Raw genomic sequence first — 27,030 nt, 5'->3', positions numbered from 1 at the left:
AGGGAGAACACTGGCAAGGGAAATGGAGTTTGCTTACTCCTTTCCACTTGGGTTTGCACCAAAGAGTAACGTGTCAAGTGGATTGTTATCCTAAAGCTTTTACTGAAGTCACAGAGAAGGGTGCCAAGAAGATGAGGTAGGAACTGGGCATGTACTAGAATAGGTTATTTCATACAAGTTGGAGTGAAATTCAGATTTAGAATTAATTACATTTCTCTCTGTGTTATTGCAGTGGATAAGGGAGAGTCCTCCCTGCTCAGGCACATTCAAAGGGCAGGTAGGCATAATTGTGTGGGCAGGGAATCAGGGATCAAGGGAGGGTCTGAACCTCTCTAAGTTCTCAAGAATCGGGAAAATTAGGAGAAAAAGCCTTTGCTAGAGGAGTAGATGGAGGAAACAAAAGCAATAGTTTAAGGATAATTAAAATATCTTGAAAGGGTACTTTCCTAAAAAGCTGGGAGATATGCCCTGTTTGCACCAGTTACTTGATTTTTCTTCAAACTGATTTTTTACGCTGCTAGGCCCTGTGTGCTCTCTGCAGAATTCCTTGGAGTGTTTTTTTCTAACGCTGCTTTTCCCCACTAGCATCTCGCTCCTCTTACCTCCAGATTGTCTTTAGTTTATTTTTATCCAGAGTTATCTTTGATGAATTAGAATGGGGGGTGCGACCTGCGATCAGACAAATTGTCAATTTTTCTGGGTATTTTTGGGCTGCATCCCTTTCTGTTGTACATTTCTGGTGGTGTCCCTTCAAGCATCAGGCTGAAAACTGTGGTCAGTGAATTCTGTGGGGTTTTACCCACTTGTATCTCAATCCTGGCTGTACCATCATTCTCTGAGTCCACACAGAAATATTAATTATAGCAGTCTTAAAAATGAGTAAAGCACATTCTTCACACTCATCCTGTGCTGTAGCTACTGATGAGTGAAATTTGGCATCTCCAGATAGATCTCTCTTTGTGTCGCAGTAGAGATGGACAAGACACTTGTTTCTTCATCCACCGTAGCCAAACTTTACTCTTTACAGATATTTACCTGGTTTTCTGAAGGCATCGTGTTTAATTCTAATTGGTTAGTAAGTTATTGTAATTCAGTTTATTGGTTAGCACTGGCCAGTGTACGTGTCCATGAAAAACTTTCCTCTCTAGCTATGTTTGCATTCTTGTCTCCCAGGAAAAAGCTGTTTCACACAGGTAAATCTTTCTCCTCCCAGGTGCAGATTGGCTCCCACAGGAATAGACTGATGTGCAAGCTGATTCCCACTGTTAAATTTCCTTTCTCATGGGAATTTTTCAGGCTGGCTGTTACCTGTACCAGCCCGAGCAGCAAGGCCTGACCCGTGATTCCACAAGCCCTTTCTTTTGTAAGGTTTGACCACATGCAGCAGTTATGGCAGTGCCCAAGTGCCTAAAATTAGAATGAAATTGCAAGTTGTCCTGAATCTGTCCATGGATGAACAGCTGGGGACAGTTTCAGATATTCCCTCTGTCTGGGCCAGAGAGGATGGGACAGAGAACTTCTGTATAGGATCAGGTTTGGAGAGAGACCAAAAAATAGACAAACTAGCCCCTAGTTCCATCTCAGACTTGTGTGGATTTGAGGGGCTAATGGTAATAAAAAGCAATAAAACCTGCTACTTCCATTCTTACCAAGGAGATATGATTTTGACCACAGAAAAAGAGCAGATCCATTGGGTAAACAATTGCTGTTTGTCAGAGTAAAATCTGTTTTAGGTCCCCCTGCCATCTGTCCTAACCCACATGAACAAATTGCCTTTCCATTGAGGGTACGTGGGCTAGGGTTCAAGAATTGAATAAAATCTTGTCGTTTCTGCTATCCCACTTGAAAGCTCCGTGTTTCAATTTGGTAACTTGGGAGTCAGGTGGTGATAAACTTATTCTGTTTTTTCATCTCCTTCTGTTTGTAAGAAATTGTCGCAGGGAGATTGTGCCAGCCAACTGTGGTTACTTTCAAAACTATATTTAAAATGTAAAAAGTGACTCAAGAAATGGAGAAAAACAAAATAATAGAACTGAAAACTATAAATAATGAGCAGTAATATCAATGGAAATGAACACATGATTGTAGAAGATGCAGTTGTGGAATTGTACAAAATCAAGCATGTAGCATGTTCAAGTCTGACATGAAGCCTTAAATGGAGAATGATCAAATGTATTCAGAGATTTTTTTTCCTATAAACTATTTAGCATTTTTATATGTTAGTTGGGATAAAAAAAAAGACTCTCAAAAATCTGATTTTTGTTTGAATTGGAGTTACTGATGAATTTATCAAATGACACACTGGTGAGGTCTTTCTCCATGAGGAGGGGAAGTCTGGATCACTTGGTAAATGAAAGAGAAATAAAAATATACTTTTTTTCTATGCTTTTAAAGTTCACAGAATCATAGAATAGTTTGGCTTTGAAGGGATCTTTAAAGGCCAAACCCTCTACCATAAGCAGGGTAATCTTCAACTAGAACAGGCTTAATTAGGGTGTTCTTCATCATTGACTGTGACAAAGGGGACAAAATGCACTCTTAATAGCAGTGTTTACCTAGCAGACAGCAGTAGAATAGAACTTGGTAGATGAAGATTGAATCTAAGGACATACTGTGCTAGAAATAGAGTTGCTTTTTAGTAGAGAATGTAGTTAGGCATTTCACAAATGTACTGGCGGTTACAGTCAATCCTTCAGTCTTGAAAACATTGACAATTCCTAAATAATGGATTTTTTTAAAGCTGTGTCTAACTGATGTAGAAATTTAGTTCAAGGAGGTGCAGAGGCCTGGGTTTTATGTGGTCCAAAATCAATTACAGACATTTTGGGACTGGTTTCATACTCTGCCTTGCTGAATCTGGACCTTCATCACACCTTAAGGCACTTTTCAGCAGTTTCAGTTTCACTACTGGCGTGTTTGTGCAGTCAGCCTGGCTGAACCTCTTTCATATCCTGCTGTATCCACTTCCTGCAGTGCTGAACATATTTCTGCTGGTTAACAGTGATAGATAACCAGCTTTATCACTGTTTGATAAAGCACTTATTGCTTACAAGTACAGTAATCAATTAATTAGCTCTTTATTGTGGAGAAGCCATTTCTCGGCTGTATTGACAAGTGATAGCTTTGTACCTGCGTGTCAGAGCACTCTTACAGCTTTGTTTTCATTATTTCTCATTATGTGGAGCTTGGGATAATGGTTACTGGCTGTCCTGAAAGGGAGTCAGGATGATGAACTGCCAAGGGGGGGAGCATGGACAGCATCAGTAATGCATAATTGCAAATAAATCAATAACTAATGGCCCCTGAATGTGTTTACCAGTTCATTGTGGTGATGGATGGACCCCTGTAAACCCTGGGTGCCTTATAGCAGTTATTGAAATGATTACAGTGGGTACTTTGGCCCTGGCAGAAATGACTGTATCCATGGGAATGTAGACACAGTTTCTGAGCTTCCTGACAATGCCTGAGAAGCAGAACAGTAATCTGAGGAAAAAGAAAACTTGTTTGTTAATATTTGAAAAATTAATAAAGGAACAGCAAAATTTAGAACTTATTTGCACCCCTAGCATCTGTGTTTGGATATTACTGGTGGTGGGAGCAGATTTTTTTCCTTGATAGAAGTGCAGATGAGAGCATGTAGAAAGAAAAGAGAATTTTTCCACAGCCTTTCACAGTACCTGTTTTAGGAATAAAATCAAAATGAATTCAGATGAGCTGTCCTCTGGAACATCCATGGATGAATGGATAGTCTTGTATTGTTTGTACTGATGTTTTCTTGAAGGAAATCAAGAAAGCATCTAGATTTCTGGGTTGATTCTACAGGAGGATACTTCTGTGGTAGAGAAAATTCACATTAATCACTAAGAAAATTAAAAAGAAAAAAAGAAAAGACAATATTGCAACGTATTTTGGAGTGTGGCATAAAAGTAACTTGATGTCTATCATTTAATCAGCATTGCCTCTTTAACTTGATGAATTGTGTGGCATATGCCCCCTGTGCTGCTGTGGCTTAAAATATTGCTGACATTTAATTGTACCACAATCAAAATTGAAATCTCAAAAATAAAATTATAATTGGAACCGTTTCCTGTATTTTATTGCACTGTTGTTTATTTTAACACTGGTCATAAATGTAGTTGATTTTCAGACATAAGCCTTTTAAAGGAAGGGGTAGGGAACATCTTTGGGAATAGCACATGGTTATTTGTGACTTAGAAAACTGCCCTGAAAATCGATTGCATGCCTCATATCATGATAATTTATTGCAGCATTTTCATAGATGTTCTTTTACTTCTCCTTGCAAAATGGTCAGGCTGAGTTTTGTGACTGTTGGCAGTTGTTTATGCAAGATTAAGTTATATACAGAGCCGTGTGTACATCTCTATTGTATGAGCATATTGTTTAATTATCTGTGAGACGTGCAATGCTGCTTTGAAAAACAAACAGAAACGTGTTCTCTTGCTAAGATGTGGTGATGAGATGATGATGAGAATCAGGGTGAGAAACTGGAAATTACTACCAGTAAAATAATGGTGGATTTGTTCTTCCACATGTGATAAACTTACATTCATAACTGCTGTCAATGGTAACCAGAAGTAGATATTTAAAATCTGGGCATATCAGTACCAGCACAGGCTTTGTATCTTAGAGTTGTAACAATTTTAAATTAAGAAATTATTTCCAATTGCATGTATTAAGCTCAGTTCCCACCATGAAGGAGTGGTAAATGAAAAGTTGGGTGATCATTATATCACTTTGTTGAGACCATAACTGAACTTAGCACTCAGAATTAACTGTACATTCATGTTCTGGAATAATTTATTGTGGCTCTTGGCTCGCTTGTTGACTCTGCAGAGAGAGTTGGTGGTGCAGTTCACTGGGACAGAGCAGAGGAATCAAAAGAAGGAGTGAAAATAACATTTGATGATGTAGCTGGGATGGTAGAGGTGTTGGAAGGTGGCTGCATGGGGAATTTGTGCACAGCACAGATTTCTTTTGAGCACAGAACAGGTGCTCGAGGAACATTGGGGGTCTTTAAGGATTGTTCCTGTTCTGGAGAAATTATCTGTTCATCTTTATAAAGCTTAAGCCTTTGTCTTGCACTCAGTGTGGGTGCAGAGCAGGGGTGCAGAGCATCTTAAACCTACTCCTTGTTCAATGGTCAGCCTTGAGCAAGGCTCCAGGAGCTGTCTGGTGTTTCTCTGGTCACAGAGTCCCAGAATGGTTTGGGCTGGAAGGGACCTTAAAACTCATCTCATTCCACGCCCTGCCATGGTCAGGGACAATTTCCACTCTCCCAGGTTGCTCCAAGCCCCATCCAGCCCTGGGGCTGGCCTTGGGCACTGCCAGCCTTGTCCTGTGACTCCAGCTCTGAGTCCTCAGTGCAGCTCGCTGAGCTCCCTGCAGTCACAGGCTGTGTCCCAGTGCCCCCCCTGCAGTGTCCTGTTCATCCTGAACAGCACCAGCACTGCTGTGTTGCTTTAAACTGAGAAATGTGATTTATTTGGGCATTTGGGAGGAAGTGCTAAAGTTTTAGCAGAAACTAAAACATTGCAGTGGTTTTATTTCTGTAGTGTTGGGCAGTATGCTTGGCATAGGGGAAGTTTTTTCATTTTATGCTGTTACTTTCTGAAATAGTGGTGATAAAGTTAAACAAGCCCTGGTGCTGAAATCTGGAATAAAGCTATTGCATTTCAGGAATGGATCTTTCTGTAATTGTTATCTTCCTCTTACTTTTTCAAACCTCTCTGATTATTAATCATATCTGGCTAATCAAATCTGGTTTTACTAGCTGCAGTAAAAGAAACAAAACCTGTGAAGTGCAGCAGCTTGAAGTTTATCCTTTGATAGTGGGAAATAATTGCAGTGTATTTATCAATGAGTGCTAATGGGGGCTCTAGTCCAGAAGTGATGGAGTGTCTGTGGCCCAGTTAGACATTTGAGCAGTAGAACTTTGTAGTTTTTTATTGCACAGGCAGTGGCTGGACTTGATGTGACAGAGCCTTAAAAGTGACACAGTCAGGAGCAATTTCAAGTGCAAATTTACTGTTAGCACCAGTTCACAAACTGTCTGAAGAGCTGCCCTAGCCCTGAACTTGAAGACAGAGCAGTTTTCCCACTGCTTTTTTAATTAATCTGGCTTTTACTGCCTATTACATATTATCTTCATGTTTATTTTATTAAAAAAAGGAAAAATTGTCAGGGTTATAAAGTGAATAAGGAGGAGTTATGTGGCCACAACCTTAGTAGCTGAGTTTTATGGTTTTTATTAGCAAGCCAAGCAAGATGGAGCAGGCAATAAAAGTTTTACTACACTCTCCTGCTATTGCTTTCAACTTGCTTTCCTTACATTTCAGATGTTTATAAAATAATTGTGGTCATGATTAGCATAGTAAAATAACGTGCAAATGTGTTGTATTATGGTTACTATAGACACAGGAGCATTTTGGAATGGAATTGTTCCAGTATTAATTGTACAACAGTACCTATTGACTATTTTACTGATGCACTAAATGCCTTCATTTCTTTATACTCTGCTAGAAAAGGATACCCTGTCCCTTCAATTACAGCAAATATGTAAACAAAATAAAATCATGCTCAGCTGCTGTATTAGATGTCAATTTTCTGTCACTCTTGCAGCAAAGCTTTTAATATTAGTTTAATACTTTCCTGCTTAGCATTTGGTTCTTTCTGAAGCCACCTACCCCAAAACTGAGCTGCTCGGAGAACAGACTATCAGGATTTTCTTCATGGGAAAGAGGGAAGCAGGAGCAGATTGGAATCTTTCTTAATTTACTTTGAAACTTTAAATAATAATCAACTAAAAGTAAAATGAGGTTTGAAAATCTCAAACTATAGTTTGCTGTTTGTTTTCGCTTACTTGATGTACTTTATTTTTGATAGTCTGAGGAGCAAGATTCATTCATTGCCAGCAATTACAGCCAAGAATATTTTCATTCTTGTTTATACATCTGTGTTTTAAGAATGTCTTGTTTATTTTCACTTTTTGAATGTATGGATTCTTAGTAATCCTTAAGTTGTTTTGAAAGTTGGGACAAAAACTTAGTTTGAAACACAAGCCCTGTTGTGAAAACAATGTATTTAATAAGTAGCTTCTGAGTCCACCTACTGGTGTCCATGAGACTGCTTTGGTATTTAAAAACTAAGATATGGGAATTTCAGCATATTGGAACTGGTTTAGAATTAAAATAGAGAAAACATGTTCTCCATAATAAAAGTGTATCAGATCTTTCAGGAAAAATCATCTCTGTAACTGAATTAAAAGAGAATTTCAATGGTCTGTCAGTATAGCTATCAGTGGTTAGTGCAGCACTTATTTCTAAGTACAGGAAAACAGAGACAATGCTGATTCTTGGGTTGAGATGGAGAATAGAGTATTTCCCTGGCAATATTTAGTGATACAAGTTAAGCTGTCTTCCTGAGTCTTGGACACAGCCAGTAGCTGTGCCCTAAGAAGAACTTCGTTTTCATTACTTCACATTTCTGAAAAAATATCTAATATTTGCATTTTAAATGGAATGTGTGGATGCACCAGCACCTGTGACTGTGCTCCTTGTGCCTGGCTGAGGTGCAGGATTGGAGTGACCTTGACAGATTCCAAATTGGATGTGATGATGATAATGGTCATTAATTTTTGCAAAAACAAAAGGTCGCTCCTTCTGCTCCCTCACTGAAGGACAGTGATCACCAATTTGCTCTCTGATGGGCTTTGCCTCACTTGAGATTGCTCTGTTTCCTTTCAGAATTAAAGTAGCAAGGTTTGAGCTTGTTCCTGGTTTAGAGTGAAGCTGCTTCTTCAATTGACTTCAATTTTTAACATCTGAGTAAGGAGAACCTTAACACTACCTGCAATAAGGATGTAGACAAGGCCAAGCTGTGATTTAGACAAACTGATTTGGATGTTTTCTATTAAACTCTACTACATTTTTCTCAGCTCTGAGATGATTTAGATCAGTTCCACTTATCTATTCATTGCCTTCTGTATGTTTTGACAAATGAGTCTCTCGTGTCTTTCTGGAGGAAAAAGAAAGCTGTAGACTTGCTCTGAAGAGCCCTGCTGTTGGAAGAGAAAAGGCAGTCTTACTGGAAAAATTCAAGACAGCACAGAAAAGAGATATTTCTGATAGCTTTGAGGGTAAATTTTCTTAATTGCATGACAGTTTGCATCGAGATAAGGGTTTTTTAAATTTATTTTATAAGGGGATATTAAGGAATGGTTTGAGATTCAGAAGATGTGAGTTCAGTTTACAAGCTGTCCTAGAGAATTTCAGCTTGATGAGGGGAAAATCACTCAATCCTCTTATGGTTCAGGCTCTTAAAATAAAAGGGAAAAAGCAACCAAAAAAAAAAATCCCAAACAAACAAAGGTAAGTTCTTCTCTTCTGGTTTGTTTTTTGTATGTGAACCTGTGAGGTCTTAATTGCCTTGACGACTTCACACAGTCCTGGCTTCTGTAGCCTTGTGTCTGCTTGTGTTTTAGCCAGCTGGAAATACTGGATAGATAGATAGATAGATAGATAGATAGATAGATAGATAGATAGATAGATAGATAGATAGATAGATAGATAGATAGATGGAAATACTGTGTGTAAATGGCCCAAGAGTCATGGCAACTTTTTGTGAGTGGCTGGGTGTTGTACCTGTGATTTTAGATAGCAGAGGAAGTGTGCTGTCAAAGGGACAGTGTGGTCAGGAGCCAGGTACCATTTACCCTGGTCAGGATGTGCATTCAGAAGGGGTTTGCTTCATAGAGATTGTTCCTAGGACACTCTTGAATGTTCTGTTCCTTGCCTTTGATGATATGGGAATGTTTTGAAACATCAAATAAATTTGATGTTTAATGTCACAGGCAGGAGGTGCAGTAATTCCTCTTTTATATGGATGTGAGAGAGAAGCTTGCTAAGTTTTTACTTTTGTCACAGTGCAGATGTCTCGTACATGGCAGATAAAGGAGTGAACAAAACCACAGGATATTGCTTTGGCTTCTTAGCACTCGGGATGTTTTCCTGAATTTTGGCTTGCACATGGCCCTTGCTGAAGGAACATCAGACTTTGCAGTCAATGCCTGTCAAAGTTTCACAAGCCTTGTTGGGCAAGGTCTCAACTTGTGTAGTGGATTCTCTTTTACCCTTACATAGGATTTAACAATTGGAAATAACAGAATAAGGATTAAATAATGAAACTTGGTTGCCTGAATTTGTTAGGGGAGAGGAGATACTTTCATATAAGAGTTACTGAACAGTTCTATCGTGGCAAGTTTTTAGGATAAAAATACCCCGTTTATTCTGCAGTGAGAAGTGTTTGTGTCTGGGGAAAAAAGTCACACTATGCCAGTGGGAACCAGAGGTGTGAAATATCTCAGCTGAGGCCAAGCCCCCTGCTCTGGCAGAATACAGGATTGCCTCTTCAAAGGGTGGAAAAGCTACAGTTTCAGAAAGATTTCAGCACCTCACAATGGAGTTATAGAAAAATGAATATTTTTATTTTATTCTCTTTTTACTATCTATTTTTAATGTTACAGCAATCATTTACAGCACTATCTGCTGAAGCAGTATCTGGGAGTTTTTTTCTGTTGAAAACTGCAAGATTTTCTGTCACTTCTATTCAGAGAGCCTTGTCTTTCCTGGGCTTGTTTCACTGTGAAATGAGTCAGTCTGGTAGCATTTACTAATTGGTCAAGTTCCACAAAGTAAATGAGAACAATTTGCAAAAAGCATGCTGATTTTATGCCTTTGTTATGTCATAATCAGAGTTGTTCAAATTGGTAAATCTTGAAAGGTAGAACTTTGCAAGACAAGGAGTACAGAAAGCTTCCAAGAGTTGCATAGAGGTACTGACACATATTGGGACTAAACTTACCTTTAGTTAATATCTTCACTCAGTTTAATGTGTGTGTGTAATAAATACTTCAGACTTCTGATAATTGTTCCTAAATTCGGAAAATCTATGGATTTTTCTTGAACTGGCTTCAGAGATCTTCAAGAATATTGTGGCTGAGACACAGTCAGAACTTGATATGCAGCTGTATAAAAATGTGGAACTTTAGCCACAGACACATTCCTTGCTTGACTAACAATGCCAGATTACTTTAATCTTTATTCTTTATGTATTTGTACTTGACACATTTGTTTCCTAATTCTGACTATATCAGATTTATTACTTCTGGTTTTTTTTCCAGAAGTAGGTATCTTGCTAATATCTGTGTTAAGCAAAGGATGATTTTGCTCTCCATGATTTGCAGATTGTGCCTTCCTTCCCAGTCAGAGGAGAAAGACTGTTGTCTGATATTAGTCAAAACTGAAAGTCCCAACTGTTCCATGGATTTTGGAGTGGTTTTGTTAGGCTGTGCCTGTGACTGAAGCCACAGTCCACTGAAAAATATCTTCCAGGCCTTGGGTCTGGAATAGATGTGCTCAAACTGATCATTAAGTCATTAGCTTAATGATCTTCCTAAGTTTGGCTTGGGTTAATGGCACCTTGTGGGACACTGCAGTGTGTGGAGCTTCTGAAATTAAACACAGACTTTGTAGTTGTGAAATTTGCTTTATGCTCATTCCTGCAAATTATCAGGAAACAGGATGGCTGCTACCAAGTTCAGTGCAAACAAATATTGAAAAGAATTAGTGGTTATCCCTGCTGTTTGTGTGCATTTTCAGATTAAAATACAGTGATTTTATCCCCTCCTTGATCATAGTGTTTGATGGGCATATGGAAAAGTCAGGGATTTCAGTCTCCTTTAAAGCTTCCCACAGCAGGATGTCCTAAAATGTGAACAGAAGGCATCAGCCAGGCCTTCAGCAAGCTGCAGAGTCTTGGGAAATGCTTTTGTAATGACTGGTGCAGTCCTTAAAATATACTGTGCACAGTTACCCTCCTTACATTCTTTAATGACAATCTATTTTTAATAAAGCTATTTAGCTTGCTTAATTAGAGCTGCTAATAAATCTCCTTGTCTGCTGCTGAATCTTAGGAAATATCTTAAACCACACCAATGGAAAATGAGGCTGTAAATCAGCTACACATATTTTGAATTTTTATTGGCATTGTACTTCCTAGAAAGATCTTTTGAAGAATACACCAGCTTAGCCTCTGGGTGAAACTCTTGGAGCAAACCTCCCATGGAAAACAGGGACTGAAAACAAATAGGCCATGGAAAAATGGAAAATAATTAATTAAAATAAGTAATTTCATTGAGGGGTTTGATATAAACCTTTCCCAGTTCTAGTCCTGTGTTTTATGTATCTTAAATAGTAGGAATGTAATTGGGAAAGAACTAATTATTGGTGTTCAGTTGTTCTGCCTGCAGTCAGCTTTAACAATATGTATCAAAATTAATAAAATCAGGTGATTTTAAAAATTATGAGAAGTGGATAGAAGAGAAAAACCAGAGTGGAAAAAGAAGATAAATTTGGATTTTTTTGTATAAATAGATACATTGTGCGAAGTTATGCAGCATTTCTGAGAATGATGAAAAATGGATAGAAGAGAAAAAACAGAGTGGAAAAAGAAGATGAATTTGGGGTTTTTTGTATAAACAGATACATTGTGCAAAGTTACGCAGCATTTCTGAGAATGAATCATTTTGGTTTTCTGCAGGATTCCGAGTTCCCTGCTGATGCTGAGGGGTCCCCATCCTTTGAGGGTGCTAAAGAACACGCCCAGCCCCTGAAATGTGGACAGTATCAGCTGAGCAGCATTTTGAAGGTGCACGACTCTGCAGTGAGCTGGTAGGAACCGTGAGCAGTACATTAATTTTATTATGTAGGTGGGCAGCTTTCTTTTTCAACAGGTCATTGAGAAGCATTTACTGGCAGCAAATACCTGGAAAATTACCTCAGCAGTCAGGGGGGCTTCCTCTCTGAAGGATGGGAAAGTGGAAAAACTGATCATGGAATGCAGTGGGAGCCTAAATCCAGTAAAAAACCTGGGCAGAGCCATTTACAGATGGAGATTCATCTTTTATGTAGGAAGGGTGGGATTTGGTTAGTAGGTATAAAAACAGAAACCAGAGATGACTGTAAACTCAGCTGCCAGAAAACTGAATTATAGTGCTGAATATCTTTGCAATTTGTGTTTGATTGCAGTTTGTTCCCCTGGGTCAAAAATCAGAAGGGTTTAAATTTAGATTGGCTTGTAAGCAATGACATTTTGGGGCTTGCTAGCTGCAGCTGAGGAAAAATGAACCTAAAAATATTTTAAAAAAGGTAAAAGTCCATAGCAAAGTTCTGACAATTCTGGCACATGGACTAGGTTTGAATATATCTTTAAATTAATAAAAAAATCTTTACACATTTAATACTTATAATGCAAAGGTGACATACACTTGCTTTTGGTGACTGCCCACATTTTACAGTAAATAACTACTGGTGACATTTGGCCTCCATGAGCAGGAGTCTGCTGAGTCTCCTGGATGCTCAATTTTGGGTTTCTGTGCGGTTTCCATTATTTTGTAGCTGAAAAACAGCAGATAAATATGGTCATGTAAGACTATTCCTTGTTTTCTTTCTCTTTCTTGAATTATACTTTTATATCATTTCTGTAGATCTGTATATCCAATGCTTTTAGTTATTGCTAGCAGAGATACTTAATGTGCTGAGAAATTCTCAGTATTTTTTGCAGTTCATAACTGGATATCACACCTTAAGGACACAGTGCCACTTCAGCAAGCAATTGTCTAAAATAAAAATAAATTGGATGTCTTTAAACTTATTTGGAAACACTTTAGAACTTGCTTGGAGAAACAGCAACTATACAGAAAGAAACCTGCCAGAGAGGATGTGTATTTAATTTTATATACTGGAAATATGATGTTGACTTTCGTGTAAAGATGATCCTTTAAAGAAAATGAGGGTCTGGGATAATGCTCTGAAATTAACTGAAATACTTATTTTAAAAATGTGATAATATAAAATCTTGTAAAGAACAAAAGAATTTTAAAGTGTGCTTGAGAAAAATGTAAACTAAGCAACTGAACTTTAAATTTGCTTTAAAATGTATCTGTGTACATTGAGGGGGACGTAGTTTCTACACATTTATCTATGTCTGAAAGAAACACTTAAAATATATTTCAATGAAGAAAAATTGCTTTCTATCTGAATACTGCTACTTAAAATCAACCTTTTGAAGTGATGGAAAAGAGAGACTGCCTTGTTTTTTCTTGTTAGTGCTACAGGCTCCATGGTAGCCTGCTTTGCCCTTTTTTTGACTGTGTTTCCTACAGTATTTTTCATACCCCCTTCTCCATTTAAAGCCAATTTGACAGAAGAACAGACTGAGGAAGTCCTGAGGCTGCCATGTGTTTCAAGAGAACAGATCTCCATTGAAGAAAGGGTCACTTTTAGGATCCTTCTGGCTGCAGGTCACTGAGAACTCAGGGGAAAGAGAAGCTGCAAATTTTTGGGGGGCAGAGCTGCCAATGGAGCTCGTACCTTATAGATTCTATAGGATCCAATCCCAAGGCACACAGGTAATGCACACAGAGCTCGGATTTTTAGTTTTATACAGCAGCTATTCAGCTCTGAATCTCGTTTTCCAAGAGGTTATTAAATGCATAAATCAAGATTTCTCAGAGAAGAAGGACTTAGATTGAATTATCTGTGTAGGGAATTAAATAAAAATAGCCCATCTAAAGAAATTCTGAATGTTCACTAAATGTATTTCTTGTAATTATAATTGTCTATCTGATTTTACAGACACAAGGGGAAATCCATATGCACTAGATGAAAACTAATTTTTTCTTGTAGTTAATAGGATAGATGGAAAACATTCTGTTGACTTATGAGAGCAGATTTTTCTCACCAGAAAGAGTATATCAAAAGAGAGAACAGAACCTGATTTGTGTATGGGTATTACTGGGTTCTTTTACATTTCTGTAGAAGCTGGAGCACCTGCAAATCCAAATTTGCACAAGCTCACATCCATTAGTTCTTCAGATTTTCATCAGTATTCATTGAAATGCATGTTAGTGAAGAGGGAGGTAAAAAAATCCCTCGGGGAACCGTGTTTATTTGCTGCTAAGCTGAATGATTCCCACTTCTCAAATCATCACACGGGCATTCCTTTTCTGCATTAAATTCACATTACTCCAGTCTCCTTGTGAATATCCTACAGTGGCTAAAGGATGTTCCTTAATCTCACTTGTCCACTTTCTCCTCCCCTGCTTTCTGCACCTTTGCTGTCACCTTTTGTGAGGTTTCCCACAGAAAATACCTCTGCAGTGCTGGCTCTGTCCTGGTTTGTCTTGTCTCCACTTGGGAAAAGAAAGGTGCCCACACAAACACTGCTCAGTGCATTTTTAATGTTTAGCACAGCATCAGGAATCAGGAAAATGCCAGGTATTGTAGTGGAGAGATGATTATCCCAGAGGAAGCTGAAAAAATAAGCAATAGTCATCTTGGCTTTTCTGGTGAGTTTTTAGATATCGTGGTCCTCCTTCCTTCCTTCCTTCCCATGCCTCACACAGAGGTTACAGCCCTTTATTCAAATCTTACTTGCTGTTTATCATTGGCAGTCACTGCTTTGATGCACTTACAATCAGAATTACCATAGAATTTGTGAATATGTGTCCTAATATGTATTAGGTGATGTTTGCATTGGATATTAGGAAAGATTTCTTCACTGAAGTGTGGTCAGGCACTGCCCAGGGCAGTGGTGGAATCACTGCAAGTGTCCCTGGAAGTGTTCAGAAGGAGTGTAGAGGCACTTGGGGACTTTTCCAACCTTAGAGAATTTGTGATTCTGTTTTAAATGGACGTTTTACCTACTGAGAGTACCTGCCCAAATAGGAAATGTGCGTTATTCTTGTTTACATGGAACCTGGTGTTCTCAAATCCTTTATCCTTGTTTGATAGTTTGTAAAAGGAAAAGCTAGAAAATTGCTAATGCCCTGCCTAGGCACAGTAGAGATAATAGTAAAGAAAAGCAAGTACAAAATGTTTGGTGATTATCTCACATTTCCTGATTGGCCCAGTAAAAGATAACTTTTCAATAGGGTCTAATTCACCACTGTATCTTACTATGCTAGTTTCCCCAATTTTTTTATCGGTGGATTCTAGAGATGATTTTAAAAACTAATCTCCTTGGGAACCATGCAAATTGACTTGTGGCATAAAATTGTGTCTCTGAAATTAAAGGTACAATCTTGTGTTGAGAGATGGAGGTGAGAGAGTTCTGCAGAACCCTGCACTCTTTTCCTTTTCACTTTAGCACTTTTTCTCAGTAACAGCTGAGAATGTGCACACAGATGCACATCCCCATCACACAGAGGAGCCAGCCATGCAGGGAAGAGAATCCTTTGAGTGCTGACATGAGGAAGTTTTTTTAAAATAGATTATAGCCTGAAGTTTGCTGTCAGGTGGGCAGTATTGGTGCACGGCCTGTCAGAGTTCCAAGTTTTCTATTTAGCTGGGAAGGTGGTGAGGCCCAGGGAATTGGGCAGAGGGTGAAAACAAGGTGATGTGTTCTCTGGGTGGATTTGACACCTGCTCTGTGCTGTGCTGTGCTCCTTTCCAGACACAGCTCCCCATTTTTATTTTCATTCCCAAACTTTGGCTTTCTTCGAATTACTTGTAGGAAGAGCAGGACACTGAAATTGTGTTGTGTGTAAACAAAGCAGCAAAAGTAGCACAGAAGATATTTAAGCAAACATCTTGGTAGTTTTTTGTTGCTGCTCCCATTTGCCAAGAGCTCTGTGTTGCCATCTCAGAGCAGCTTTGTCACGCTCTGTCTTGTCACCACCCTTGATATCCTGCCCTGGGATGCCTGCAGAGTTCTGGCAGCAGTCACCCTGATGGTTTGCTGAGACTGCTGCCTGTCAGGCTGACAAATGCTGTCTCCCTTGTTCCTGTGTTCTGCCCATTTGTTTCCATCTCTCTGTTGCCCTAGAGCTGGTGGAGTAATGTCATTTTGTTCTGCCTCTGAACAATGCCAAGCAAAATAGGGTCTGTCTACCAAGAGGTGATCAGTCATGTGAATCTGTGTCCTTGTGTAACACAAGGTAGGAAAGAGGCTTCAAAGTCCAAAATCCATAAGGAAATTTCCTGTTGAAGAATTTACTGAGGTAAAAAAATCCTTAGTAATTATTTAAACCCCCTTCTTGCCTCCTAGGACATTAGAAAAGACTTTTTTTTTTATTAAATCACATTTTTCCATTAACAGTAAAACTTTTTAATTGTGCCATCATATGCTGATTTCTTGCATGAGTAACCAGAGTGAATTGGAGATTTGCATTAGCAACATGAGCTGCTGCTTAATTTTCCTACAGAAATTATACCTGCTTTTAAAGGAATAATAATAATACAGGCACCTCTCATGTGAGGAAAGCCAGAGAGAGCTGGGGCTGCTCAGCCAGGAGGAAAGAAGGCTCAGGGGCAGATCCCATCCATCAGTGTACAAATATTGAAGGGAAGGTGCTAAAAGGTGCCTGTAAACACACACATTAGTGTGTAGAAATTAAATCTAATTATACTCACAAGTATATATGTGCTATTAATTTTCGCATCTGCTGAAGAAGTGTGGACAGCGAGTTGCAGGATTGGATTTTTATGTGAGGATTGGACTTTTATGTGTGCTGAAATATTCAAATACTCTATTTGGCCTCTTTTGAAAGATTCAATTTCTGTGTCTTTTCAAAAACAAAAGCAATATGAGTGGAAGCTTGGGTTTATCTTTAACTCTGTATACATGACAAGAAATTCCTTGTTCTCATGTTTTATTTTCAGCTCTCCGTTTGATCAGCCTTTGAATATATTTGAAGAAACTAGTGTTAAAATTGGTTAAATGTAAAATTAACAAGTCACTTAGTGCATTTTCCATGACACAAGGGACAAAACCCAGCAGCTCAGCTTGGATCACACTGACAGATCAGTCTGTACACTTGCAGTAAGGGTTTTTCAGGATGTTTTAAGCATTTAACTTTGCCAGATAAACCTGTCAAGTATTTGAGCATCAAATTAATGTTGCTAATAATTTTTTTATCTCTCTCTTTGCCATGTAAAAAATCGTATTTAGATTTCCTTTGAAAAATTCTTGCATTAATGCCTTTTTTCCCCCATGACTGGCCTTTATGAGTGGTATAAATGTGTGTTTGAAGTTCTTACCCTTCTGCAAAGAACAAGTGACAAATGGCCTTAAAGCCTGCAAGTGTGGCTTCACTCCACATCATCTGCAGAGGCTGGGAAGAATTCACTGTGTGTGCCCTGTCCTTATGTCCCCAGCAGTCCTGTGATCATCCTCTTGTGAAATCATTCCTGCAGGATTGCCCCCGTGGAAGATCCAGGAATTAAATTCTTGTCTTCTGAGTCACAGTCCAGTGCTCTAACCCTCCATGTCAGAGGATCGCTGTTTTCTGCACTAATTAAGTTAATTTCTGTCTGCATTCAGGCCCAGGCTGGAATGGAGAGATTGTTCCACGGGCTTATTGTACAGCTTGCACACAGTTTATGTGGAGGGAGCACTCAAGAGGAAAATTCCAGATGTAGTTTAGCTCCCTGTAACACAGTTTAATAGAGGGGAAAAGTGAACTGTCCGTGAATAATCGGTGAGAGCTCTGTGGCTCACACTTGGAGAAGCCCTGGGAACTCGTGGCTCCAACCCTCTCCCCCTCCTCTGGAGCTTTTCCCATCTCATACAGCACTAAGAAGGGAAGTGAATGATTCCCTTGGCTCCACCTTTCCCTCTTCCTCCTGCAGGCTAAATATTCCTTCCTGTTCATCTCTGAAACTCTGGGCTGTCACAGTCTTCAGAATCCTTTTATTTTTCACATTAACTCCTGAGGGCAGGCCTTGGCAGTGGCTGGAACAGGCACTTTGAAACCATGGCAGCAATAATCTGAGGGATAATCTCATGGTGTGTTTTTATGGTGCACACATGGGAAGAGCTGGGTATCTCTGTAATTTTATTAGTGAACAAGTGTCTTTACCAGAAAAAAGAAGGACAATTTTTAGGCAGGGTCAACAGAAGGAAAGCATATAATGTATTTTCTTTTTACTAGCTATCTTCATTGTTATTGAGTAGATTTTGCAGAAGAAGCACTTGTTTGCAAAAAAAAAAAAAAAAAAAGTAAAAAAAAGATTGTAAAAAGATCTGGTTGTAACTTTATTGAGGCTCTTGTGTATTCTCCATAGAGCTAAAGGTGCAATGCCTGGCAACTGTCAGCTCTGCTAAATTGCTTGGCTTTTCTTGTTATTCCCAATAGTTTGTGGACAGAAAAGGGCTGAATAGATTGGGTTGGTAATTTTCTGGTAAGTCTTTAACTGTAAGCAATTATCCTGTGGTGATCTGACTGTTCTGGACACCAAATGCACGAAAACCTCAGTATTTAATGGATGTGTTTATTTAATTAATGTGTTTATTTAATGTGAGCAACGCTCTCAGGCACAGGGTGGGGTTGTTGGGGTGTCCTGGGCAGGGCCAGGAGCTAGAACAGAGAATCCTGGTGGGTCTCTTCCAACTCAGGATATTCTATAATTCTGGAATTCTGTATTGAACAGATGTAATTGTCAATAATCAAAGAATTGGTTTTGACACTTGTCACGTGGGCTGATACACTAACCAAAGACAGTTTGAAAGTAAGTTAGCTTCTAAATATATCTCATGAGCAAGATGTTGAGATTTTCTTGAAATGGAGGATGTTTGTGAGATTTAAAAAGATACTAATGGGATTTTTTTTTTTTTTAGAAAAGAAAATGCTAAACTTGAGGATTTCTAGAAGGTGATTAATATGTGCCATGACACTTCTTTCACTTTGATACAATTCTAAATAATTATTCACAAAAAGATCCTCATTGAAGTTGCAATACTAATTTTTTCTATTAAACTTAAAAGCCATTTATTTTTTTATTTTTATATATTTAACACCCATTCAGAACTACTATTTGTCCAGAAACAAATATTTTAGGATGGTTAGAAGTTTTGTTTTGATTTCATACAAAACTTTTTACATTTCCTAGTACTTGGCAATGAAGTTTTCCATGTAAAGAAATACATATCTCTGGGAAAAATAAATTTTTAGAAAAGCAGAGTTTGTAGCCTGTCACAGCAAGAAATGTGTACAATTAACCCATAATAAGTGATTTGTTAAGATAACAAATCACAGATAAGTGGTTTGTTTTCTGGGAAAGTGAGGAGCATTGGGGAGTGGTTTTCCTGAGAACCAGAGAGTGTTCAGGAATATTGTGGTAGAAAGAAAGGAAGAGAAACATAATAAAAGCATAAGATAAGGCCAAATTAAAAATATATTTTAAATAGAAGTAACTCACATAAATACAAGAATAATGCATATGTCCAAAAATCATCTGAAGGAATATATAGGGTTGCTCTGGCTGTGTTTTAATAAGGAATTTTACTTGCCAAAGCATTTAATACATTGCAATTAGTACCATTAAGCACTTTTCATTCTTTGATACTACCCTGCAGAAATTGTAAACTGATTTATTAATGCTTGTCATCTTCCTTTCTCCTCAGTCTGATCTGTTATAGGTTGTGCATGCACTACAAACCTGCTGTACTAAGGATTCTTTACTGGAAATTGAAATCACCTGCCACTCACTTGTAGAGCAATTCCATAACCCAAATGTAACATCAGGTTTTAGGGTATTTATGGTTGCAGCAGTGTAGAGATACAGCACTAACACAGAGATGCATAAAGGTGGCACTTCCCATTTGTGTAGCTCTATTTCCTAATCCCTGGGGCTTGGGAAATCTCCTATCAGTGCTTTGTCTTACAGGATGTTAATAGCTGTAGTTAAAAAAAAAATCTGTTGATTTTTTGCTATATAAATATTTTTAAGTGAGATTTTCAATTATTAAAATGAGTGTAGTACTTGAACTATAGTAGCTGCAGTGTCTCTGAAGGAAAGCTAGACAAATATAAGAAATTTAAAGAAGAAAGTAGGTGTGTTTACTCTTGTTTGAGTGAGTAACTACACAGCTGGCCAGAAGGAAAAGAATTATTAGATTGTGGGCAGACTTGCTGTGTTGTTGAATATAAGTTCCTAAGTACAAAAGAGCAATAAGGAAAAATAAGAGAAAATACAAAAGAAATAAGGAGAAATACCTGTGAAAATTACAGGAATGATACCCATGCTCCTGGTGATGATTTTCTGTATATTCCATTCTGATTTCAGTATTTTCTTCATGGTAAATTCTGAAAATGTCAGCGTTGACATACTTGGAGCTATGCACTGGTAAGAGTGATAGAAAAAGTAAAACTTGAACTCAGTCTGAAAGGTGAAGTTTTAAAAATGTTGAAAAGCACGTTCAGGTCTCATGGGAGGAGAGTGAATTCCCGTGGGTTTCCCTTGAAATGCTGAAGCTGAATTTTAGAGGTTTGTTGGCCAGTTCGCACCACAATTCCCTCCATGGTCCTCTACTTATGATTTCAGCTCTTCATCTTTCAGAAGTATCTCCCTGGAGAATTTCCAGCACAACAAACCATCCAAATAGAATTGCTCAAGAAATCAAGCAACAGAGAATCCTGTATATTTGGAGTGCTTTGCCAATGTCTTTATTTTAAAAAAACTTTTGAGGAGCTTCACTTCTATACCTGTTGCCCATTTTTCTAGCAGTATTTTAGGCCAGGATTCCTATTTCTTGCCATACTCAAAGGGACTTGGAATAGCCTACGAGTACCAGGAATTCAGTGATAGACCTTGAACCCTTAATTTTGATGGAGATGTTGTAAAATCTGTGCAGTGTCTGCAGTGGTGCTTTTGTTCAGAGTGTGTCCTTGTGCTGGACGAAGTCCTTAGGAGGTGCTGGAAGATGCATGGCAGTGGTGAGTAATGGTTATGGGTTTATTTACTGGACAGCCTTTAATTGCCGCTGTTACAATTAATTAGGACTGGTGTAAAACCGCGTGAGCACCATGATTAGATCACGCTGGTTTGTGGTTTTTTGTCTGCAGATCAGGTAAGGAGTAAGAGATCCCTGCCAAGGGATTTGGGAGCTATGAAAGGGAGCAGATGTATGGCAGTAATAATCTTACTTGAATATTTTCACTAACCTTCAAATTTTCAGAGGCTCTGCTCCACTTCAGGGACAAACTTTCTATATCACGTAAGTGCCCAAATTCTAATTCAGATCCAGCTTTCAGCAGCTACTCTGCAGGTGTGTAAACAAACAGAAGAGACCAATTATCCTATAGAGACTCAGACAAAATTACTGCATTTCCTTGGGAATGCTCAGGGTATTCTGAAAACTTCCTCCCAATTGGAGATGTTGCTAAAATTTGAAAATCCATGGAGTTCTTAGTTCAGTCTTAAACAAAATCATTAAATTCATGTTAACATTTTTCTATCATCAATGTAGGACAGATGAGGTGAGTAACAAACTGCTTCTGTCAAACCACACAACAGAACGTCTTGATTTTGATTTTACACTTAAATGGTACAAAATGGTAAAATAGGACTTGTCAGCTTTTCTTGGATCTCTTTCCTTCCTTGTTTCAAAACAATTAAATTTGTAACTCTAGCTTATAATCAAAACAAAAGGATGGAGATTTCAGTTTCCAGGCCCTGGGATGTAAATGTTGGTATTTGAAATAAAAATGTCACCCAGGTGAACGTCTGTCTAAGACTGTGATCATCCTTGTTTCCTTGTGAGAGCTCATAATCATGGAAGTTAATGGACTGCAATGCTGGGAACTGTTTCTACATTTATCAGGGCTATTTCCAGACTGAGCTTCTGTTGATATTTATTTCCTTGGGTTTGTTTTTCTCTGTAAAAATAAAGCCATCTGTGTGTGAAATGGCATGTTTTTAGGCACGGAGTATCCAAAACAAAACAAGTTTGTTTTATTAAAATTTATAGTTTATAGTTGTCCATATAGCTGCAGATAGTGTTTTTTATCTTACTTTATTTTTATATTTTGATTTTAAAATTCATTCAGCAATAGAGGTTATTTTGAGTATTTTCTGATTATTTTTAACACCCTCTTCTGGTTAGTAATTGACCTTTTGCTACCAGTTGAAATTTTGTCCTTCATTCTTGGTGTTTGGGTAACGTGGGTTAGGCTCAGTGTGTTCCTTCTTTTGTTTTCCTGCAAATTGTGGCTTTGCTGGATTTTGATATATTGAAATTGCTATTAAATGGTGTGTGCTCTCCCTCACGTAACCATAGCAAATGAACCCCTTCAGATTTATTTATTGATCTCTTTTGTAGAGTAGTTACAGTTCCTTTTTGAGCTTCTTTGAATTGAAATATGTTTGAGTTTTTAAACTTAAAAATCAATGAAGTCCCCGTGCTTCTGTTTGGTGTTTGTTTGGTTTTTCATATGTTTGAGTTATGGATTGAAAGTACTGGGAAATCAAGCCTCATAATTCTGCTAACCAACTTTAAATCAAATTCTAAGACAACTTTAAGATGTTCAGTAAAACTTTACAGGAATTGATGCTGCCAAATGCTATAGTGCTTCTCCAAAGCACTGCTATTTTAATGTAGCCTTCTTATACAAATGTCTGTCTTAGTAAAATATGTGCATGTTTATATCACTGCTTTCAAAGGCAAAAGCACCATCAGCCAGAAATGAGCAGCACTACTTGTCCACATGATGGGAATTTTTTCTGGTGCAGTTTTGTGTAGTTTTTCAAGTTAGATTCTTATCATAGAATCACAGAATGGTTTGGGTTGGAAGGGACCTTAAAGCTGAGCTTGTTCCAACTCCTGCCGTGGGCAGGGACACCTTCCACTGTCCCAGGCTGTGTTCCTGGCTGGCATTTGGGGGAGGCAGGGAGGCCAGAAAATAGTTTCTGTGCTGTGAATAGTGTTTAAATGGATCAGGAGAGAGACAGTGGCAGGAGAAGGACAAATGAGACAACAGTAGATGAAGGAAGATTGATGGCCATTGAGATCAGGCAGAGTTTGCTGTCTAAAACTGACTTCCCTGTGTTTCTGAGCATTCAGGGTGAAAATAGAAACAAAATATGTTGTTTTAATGCTGTAGCCTGATTGAGTGGCAAGGAAACATCCATGGAACTCAATGTTCCTCAAAAATGAAACAAACATGGTTGAATAGTTGTTGGGGAATGAGTTTAATTCACTAGCCCATGACATATGGGCTACCATTCCTTATATGAAAATTGGTACCTTTGATACTAAAATGTGTGGGAATTCCAGGTACAGAAAGTCCTCAAAACCTTGTGCACGCAGGCCCAAACACAGAAATGGATACAGGGTTTGACCTGAGACCTTGGAAAAGGCTTCCAGATTTAGAGACCATAAGCAAGAATGTCGATTTGTGGTTTATATAGAAACATATTAAGTTAGGTAGTGGAAAGCTTTGAAGCTTTAAAATGGAGATAGTGAACAAGATACAGAAATAGTAAAAATTTAAGGTGTAGCAAGTAGTGTATGATTGTGTGTCATTATATGGTTGGTTAGAAAGGTCTGCATTGTGGCAAGAGGTGTGATACAATTTAATTAGGGATTGGTGTGAAGGTAGAAACAATCTTTGTGGCAGTAGTGTATTGGCTAATAAACCTTTAAAACACCTTGTAAGCTGTGGTCTTGTGACCACTGACTGCTCACTTATGCTGTGAAGACATTCTCACCTTTCATGAGGCTGTAGAAGAAGAGCAATAAATCATGCTGTAAAACATCTCTCAGTGCTCCCATCTCTCTTAATATCCCAATAAAAATGTCCTTCAACCCCATTTTGTGCTGCACGTGGTTATTTAGCAAAAACCACTATGGTGAGTAGTTCAGGCATTTAAGATATTCCACATTGTACAGCCCAATGTGTGTCATTCCTGAGATAATGGAGCACTCCAAGAGGTGGGATTCTCTGTGGACTCTAAACTTACTGGGCAGTGAAGTGCTTCAGCATGCTTTTCATGGGAGATCTGTGCCACTACTGCAGTTACAGTTCCATTATGCAGGTTCAATTGTGTATATTTGGGGAAAGGACCAACACAAAGACTCTTTATTCAAATGCAGATGAAGAAGTACTGAAAATAGTTCATAGAAAAGTGAAGTCACAAGAGAGTCCAAGGAATAGAAAATGGAATGTAACATTGTGGGAGTATTCAAGGATTTGAAGTCGCCAAGTTTGTTTTTGTTTGCATGGCTGTTTTTTTTCTTGAAAAGAAGATGTGTTTTATTTTTGACACATTGGGAAATAAACCTGCTTGGGTTTAGGCCTGATTTTTGCCTTGAGGTTAGAATTGTGTGACCTTGCAGCTGGGGACTTTGGACACAAATGGAACTGAGTTGTGCACAATCATGCTTGGAGGGGTATGGGGAGCAGGACAAAGGAGGAGGAGACAGAATAAAATATGTCATTGGTACAGTTTGCGTAGAACAAAGATGAGACTGTGGCATAACTTGGAGAGTCACTGAAACTTTCCGAGGGCGTTTTTTGATAAATTAAACACTATGTACCAAGTCTTTACAAATAATTTCTAATCCATGAGCATCCTCAGCCTGGTTTTATGTTTAAACAATGCACAACTTGCCCTTGTTTGCTTCTTCATCTCTTCAAGATTGGATTTTATCGTCCTTTAGTATCACTTCTTGAGCTCTTCATCCTCTTTAGATCGTGGTTTAAGGCTGAGTCTGTTTCTGTTGTAATTTAGACAGATTGAACAAAATGCTGTCTGTAAAAATCAGGAGTGAGGGGATGGGAGCACAAAGTCCATATGGAAAGGACATACTGATGGAGCACTTTATCACCCAGTAACAGTTATAACTTAGGTTAGAGCCACAGCTCTGAAAGGTTTATGATTGGTAATTGTGATAATAAATCACAGTGAATTTCCCTAGCATTTAAAATGATTTTTAAATACCATACTTGTGTAAGCTTTTTTGTAAGTCCTGTGGGAATTATTTAATGTTAAACTGAGGATTTTGGCGTTTTTAATGAGCTGGGAGTACGTGCAGAGTGTTTTGGCAGTATTTCAGTTTTTGTAGATTACTTGGATCTGTTAATTAATACAGCCCTTTGAGACCTTTTTGTGAAAATTAATGGGTTCCCTGAAGAATAACATTCCAAATGCTGGGGATCTGCAAGACTTTGGAGATGAGTGCTATTTTAAATTATGCCAAAGTTTACTAGATTAAACATTATCTATTGATGTGAGAAGGACAGAAATTCACAAGAGGCATGCTAAAGATAAACCACTCTTTTTCCCCCCTTCCTTATCTATGCAAAATACATAAATTAAAGAATTTTTAGATAACATGAAGATTTAGAAATAAATAAATGGGAGGGGAACGTTTCAAAATAAATCCAAAGAGGAACAATTTTCCCAGGAAGAGAAGCACTCCATGAATCACTTGAAGGGTTGTCCTCCCCCTAGCTATACATTTGGAAATCTTTGTGCCTTGGACACAGGAATTGGATCTGCACTGGTTTTGAGCAGGCTGACACTGGAGGTGTTTTGTCCAAGAAACTGAGCCTGTTAGCTTGGGAGAACTGGGGTTTTCCTCCACACTTTTAGGAAACTTTAAGGCGTAGACTTCTTTGACCTGCGTATCGAATCAGTATCTTTGCAGGAAGGTGCCTGTTTTGAACCATGGCATAAATCAGTTTTATCAGCCATCATCTCAGCAGTCCTGGGGTGTGTGAAGAGGAGCAGTGCCAGCAGGTCAGGAGTGGTGCTGCCCCGCTGCTCAGCCCTGGGAGGCACAGCTGCAGTGCAGTGCCCAGCTCTGGGCTCCTCAGGACAGCAGGGACACGGAGCTGCTGGGGCAGGGCAGCAGAGGCTGCAGAGATCAAGAGGGGCCTGGAGCATCTCCCTGATGAGGAGAGGTTGAAGGAGCCTTGAGAGGAGCCCCAGCTGAGAGGGGCCGTCCTCCCTGTCTGTCCCTGTGTGCAGGGAGGGTCAGAGCGGGACCAGGCTCTGCTCTGGGGGGCCCAGCAATGGCACATGAAGAATGGGCAGGGGCTGATGGTCAGGAATTCCACCTGGGCAGGAGGAAGGACTTTCAAACAGACCAGAGAGGGTGTGGAGCCTCCTCACTGGGCCATCACCATCTGGACACAATCCTGTGCCCTGTGCTCTGGGATGACCCTGCTGGAGCAGGGAGCTGGGACCAGATGAGCCAGCATGGTCCTTCCAGCCTGGCCCATTCTGGGGTTCTGTGATTAAATAGATGGTGAATTGTTGATATGATCTTTGAAATGGTCCCCATTACTGTAGTTGTGCCTTCATCTGTGCTCTCATCCCTTCCAGCTGTTCCTCGCTGTTGTCTTTGGAGGAATCTGTTGTGTGGTGTAAGCTCAGATTTTTGACACACAGATCATATCTGAGCAATGCTGCGAGGCACATCTTGCATCATATTTTTAAGCTTATGTTCATTACTCCTGCTGTGTGTTGTCAATTTGATATATCAATTCTCCTGGTCTTCTGCTTTGTGTCATTTGGAAGTTTTTAGCTGAGTCTTGCTGTTTGTAATCCGCAGCAGTGGTTTGGTTTTCATTCTTGACATCGCCAGTTTGTGTAGGGGATATCCGTCACACACTTCAGTGTAACTCAGAGTGAAGTTTGAAGATATTCACCCTCTTCCTTTTGCCTTTCTACCTGCTGATAACTTTTCTATTGCGTAAAACCTCTTTCTGTGGTCTTTTCTGTTTGCTTAGGCGTTTTGTGGGCTTTGTTTGTTGGTTGGTTTGTTTCTGTTGGGTCTATCCTGTTTGGGGGAAGCTACATTTGAACAGATAAAGGAACTTGAACAGTTTCATTTCGATTCTTTCCTTTGTGATCAAGTGCTTGTCTTCCTGTTGCTGAGGTCAGACCAGCTCTGAGACAGCCTTGTGGTGTTCCTGGGAGAGGGACAAGGAGCAGAGCTGTAGGTGCCTGTAACAAATCCAAGCACCTTATTAAAAACAGAGGGAGGTTTGAGGGGATTTTGTGCACCTCAGCATTAATTGTACTCTGGGAGCTGCTCTTTGCTGTGCCCTTTCTGCCTTTGAAATTAATTTTTTTTTTTTGCTATGCTTTAGAGCACACGTTGATGGATGCTTTTCAGTTTGAACGTTATTCTTTCTAGATAAAAGCCCAGCTCAGCAAAGGC

General features: G+C 39.0%; 1 protein-coding gene across 4 annotated transcripts in view; it reads left to right on the top strand.

The window, feature by feature from the left end:
• The window catches only part of SPAG16 (sperm associated antigen 16), a 362,296-nt gene that overhangs the window by 47,357 nt on the left and 287,909 nt on the right, over positions 1-27,030 (top strand). For all 4 annotated transcript variants that reach the window (XM_063400108.1, XM_063400107.1, XM_063400106.1 and 1 more), the window contains exon 10: positions 11,617-11,747. In XM_063400108.1, coding sequence (XP_063256178.1) covers positions 11,617-11,747 — 131 coding nt within the window. The remainder of the gene's footprint in view (positions 1-11,616; positions 11,748-27,030) is intronic.

This window comes from Prinia subflava, chromosome 6, assembly GCF_021018805.1.
Source record: "Prinia subflava isolate CZ2003 ecotype Zambia chromosome 6, Cam_Psub_1.2, whole genome shotgun sequence".
In the NCBI taxonomy this organism is placed as follows: domain Eukaryota; kingdom Metazoa; phylum Chordata; class Aves; order Passeriformes; family Cisticolidae; genus Prinia; species Prinia subflava.
Note: the sequence above shows the minus strand (reverse complement) of the source record. Positions and strands in the feature narration are given on the sequence as shown.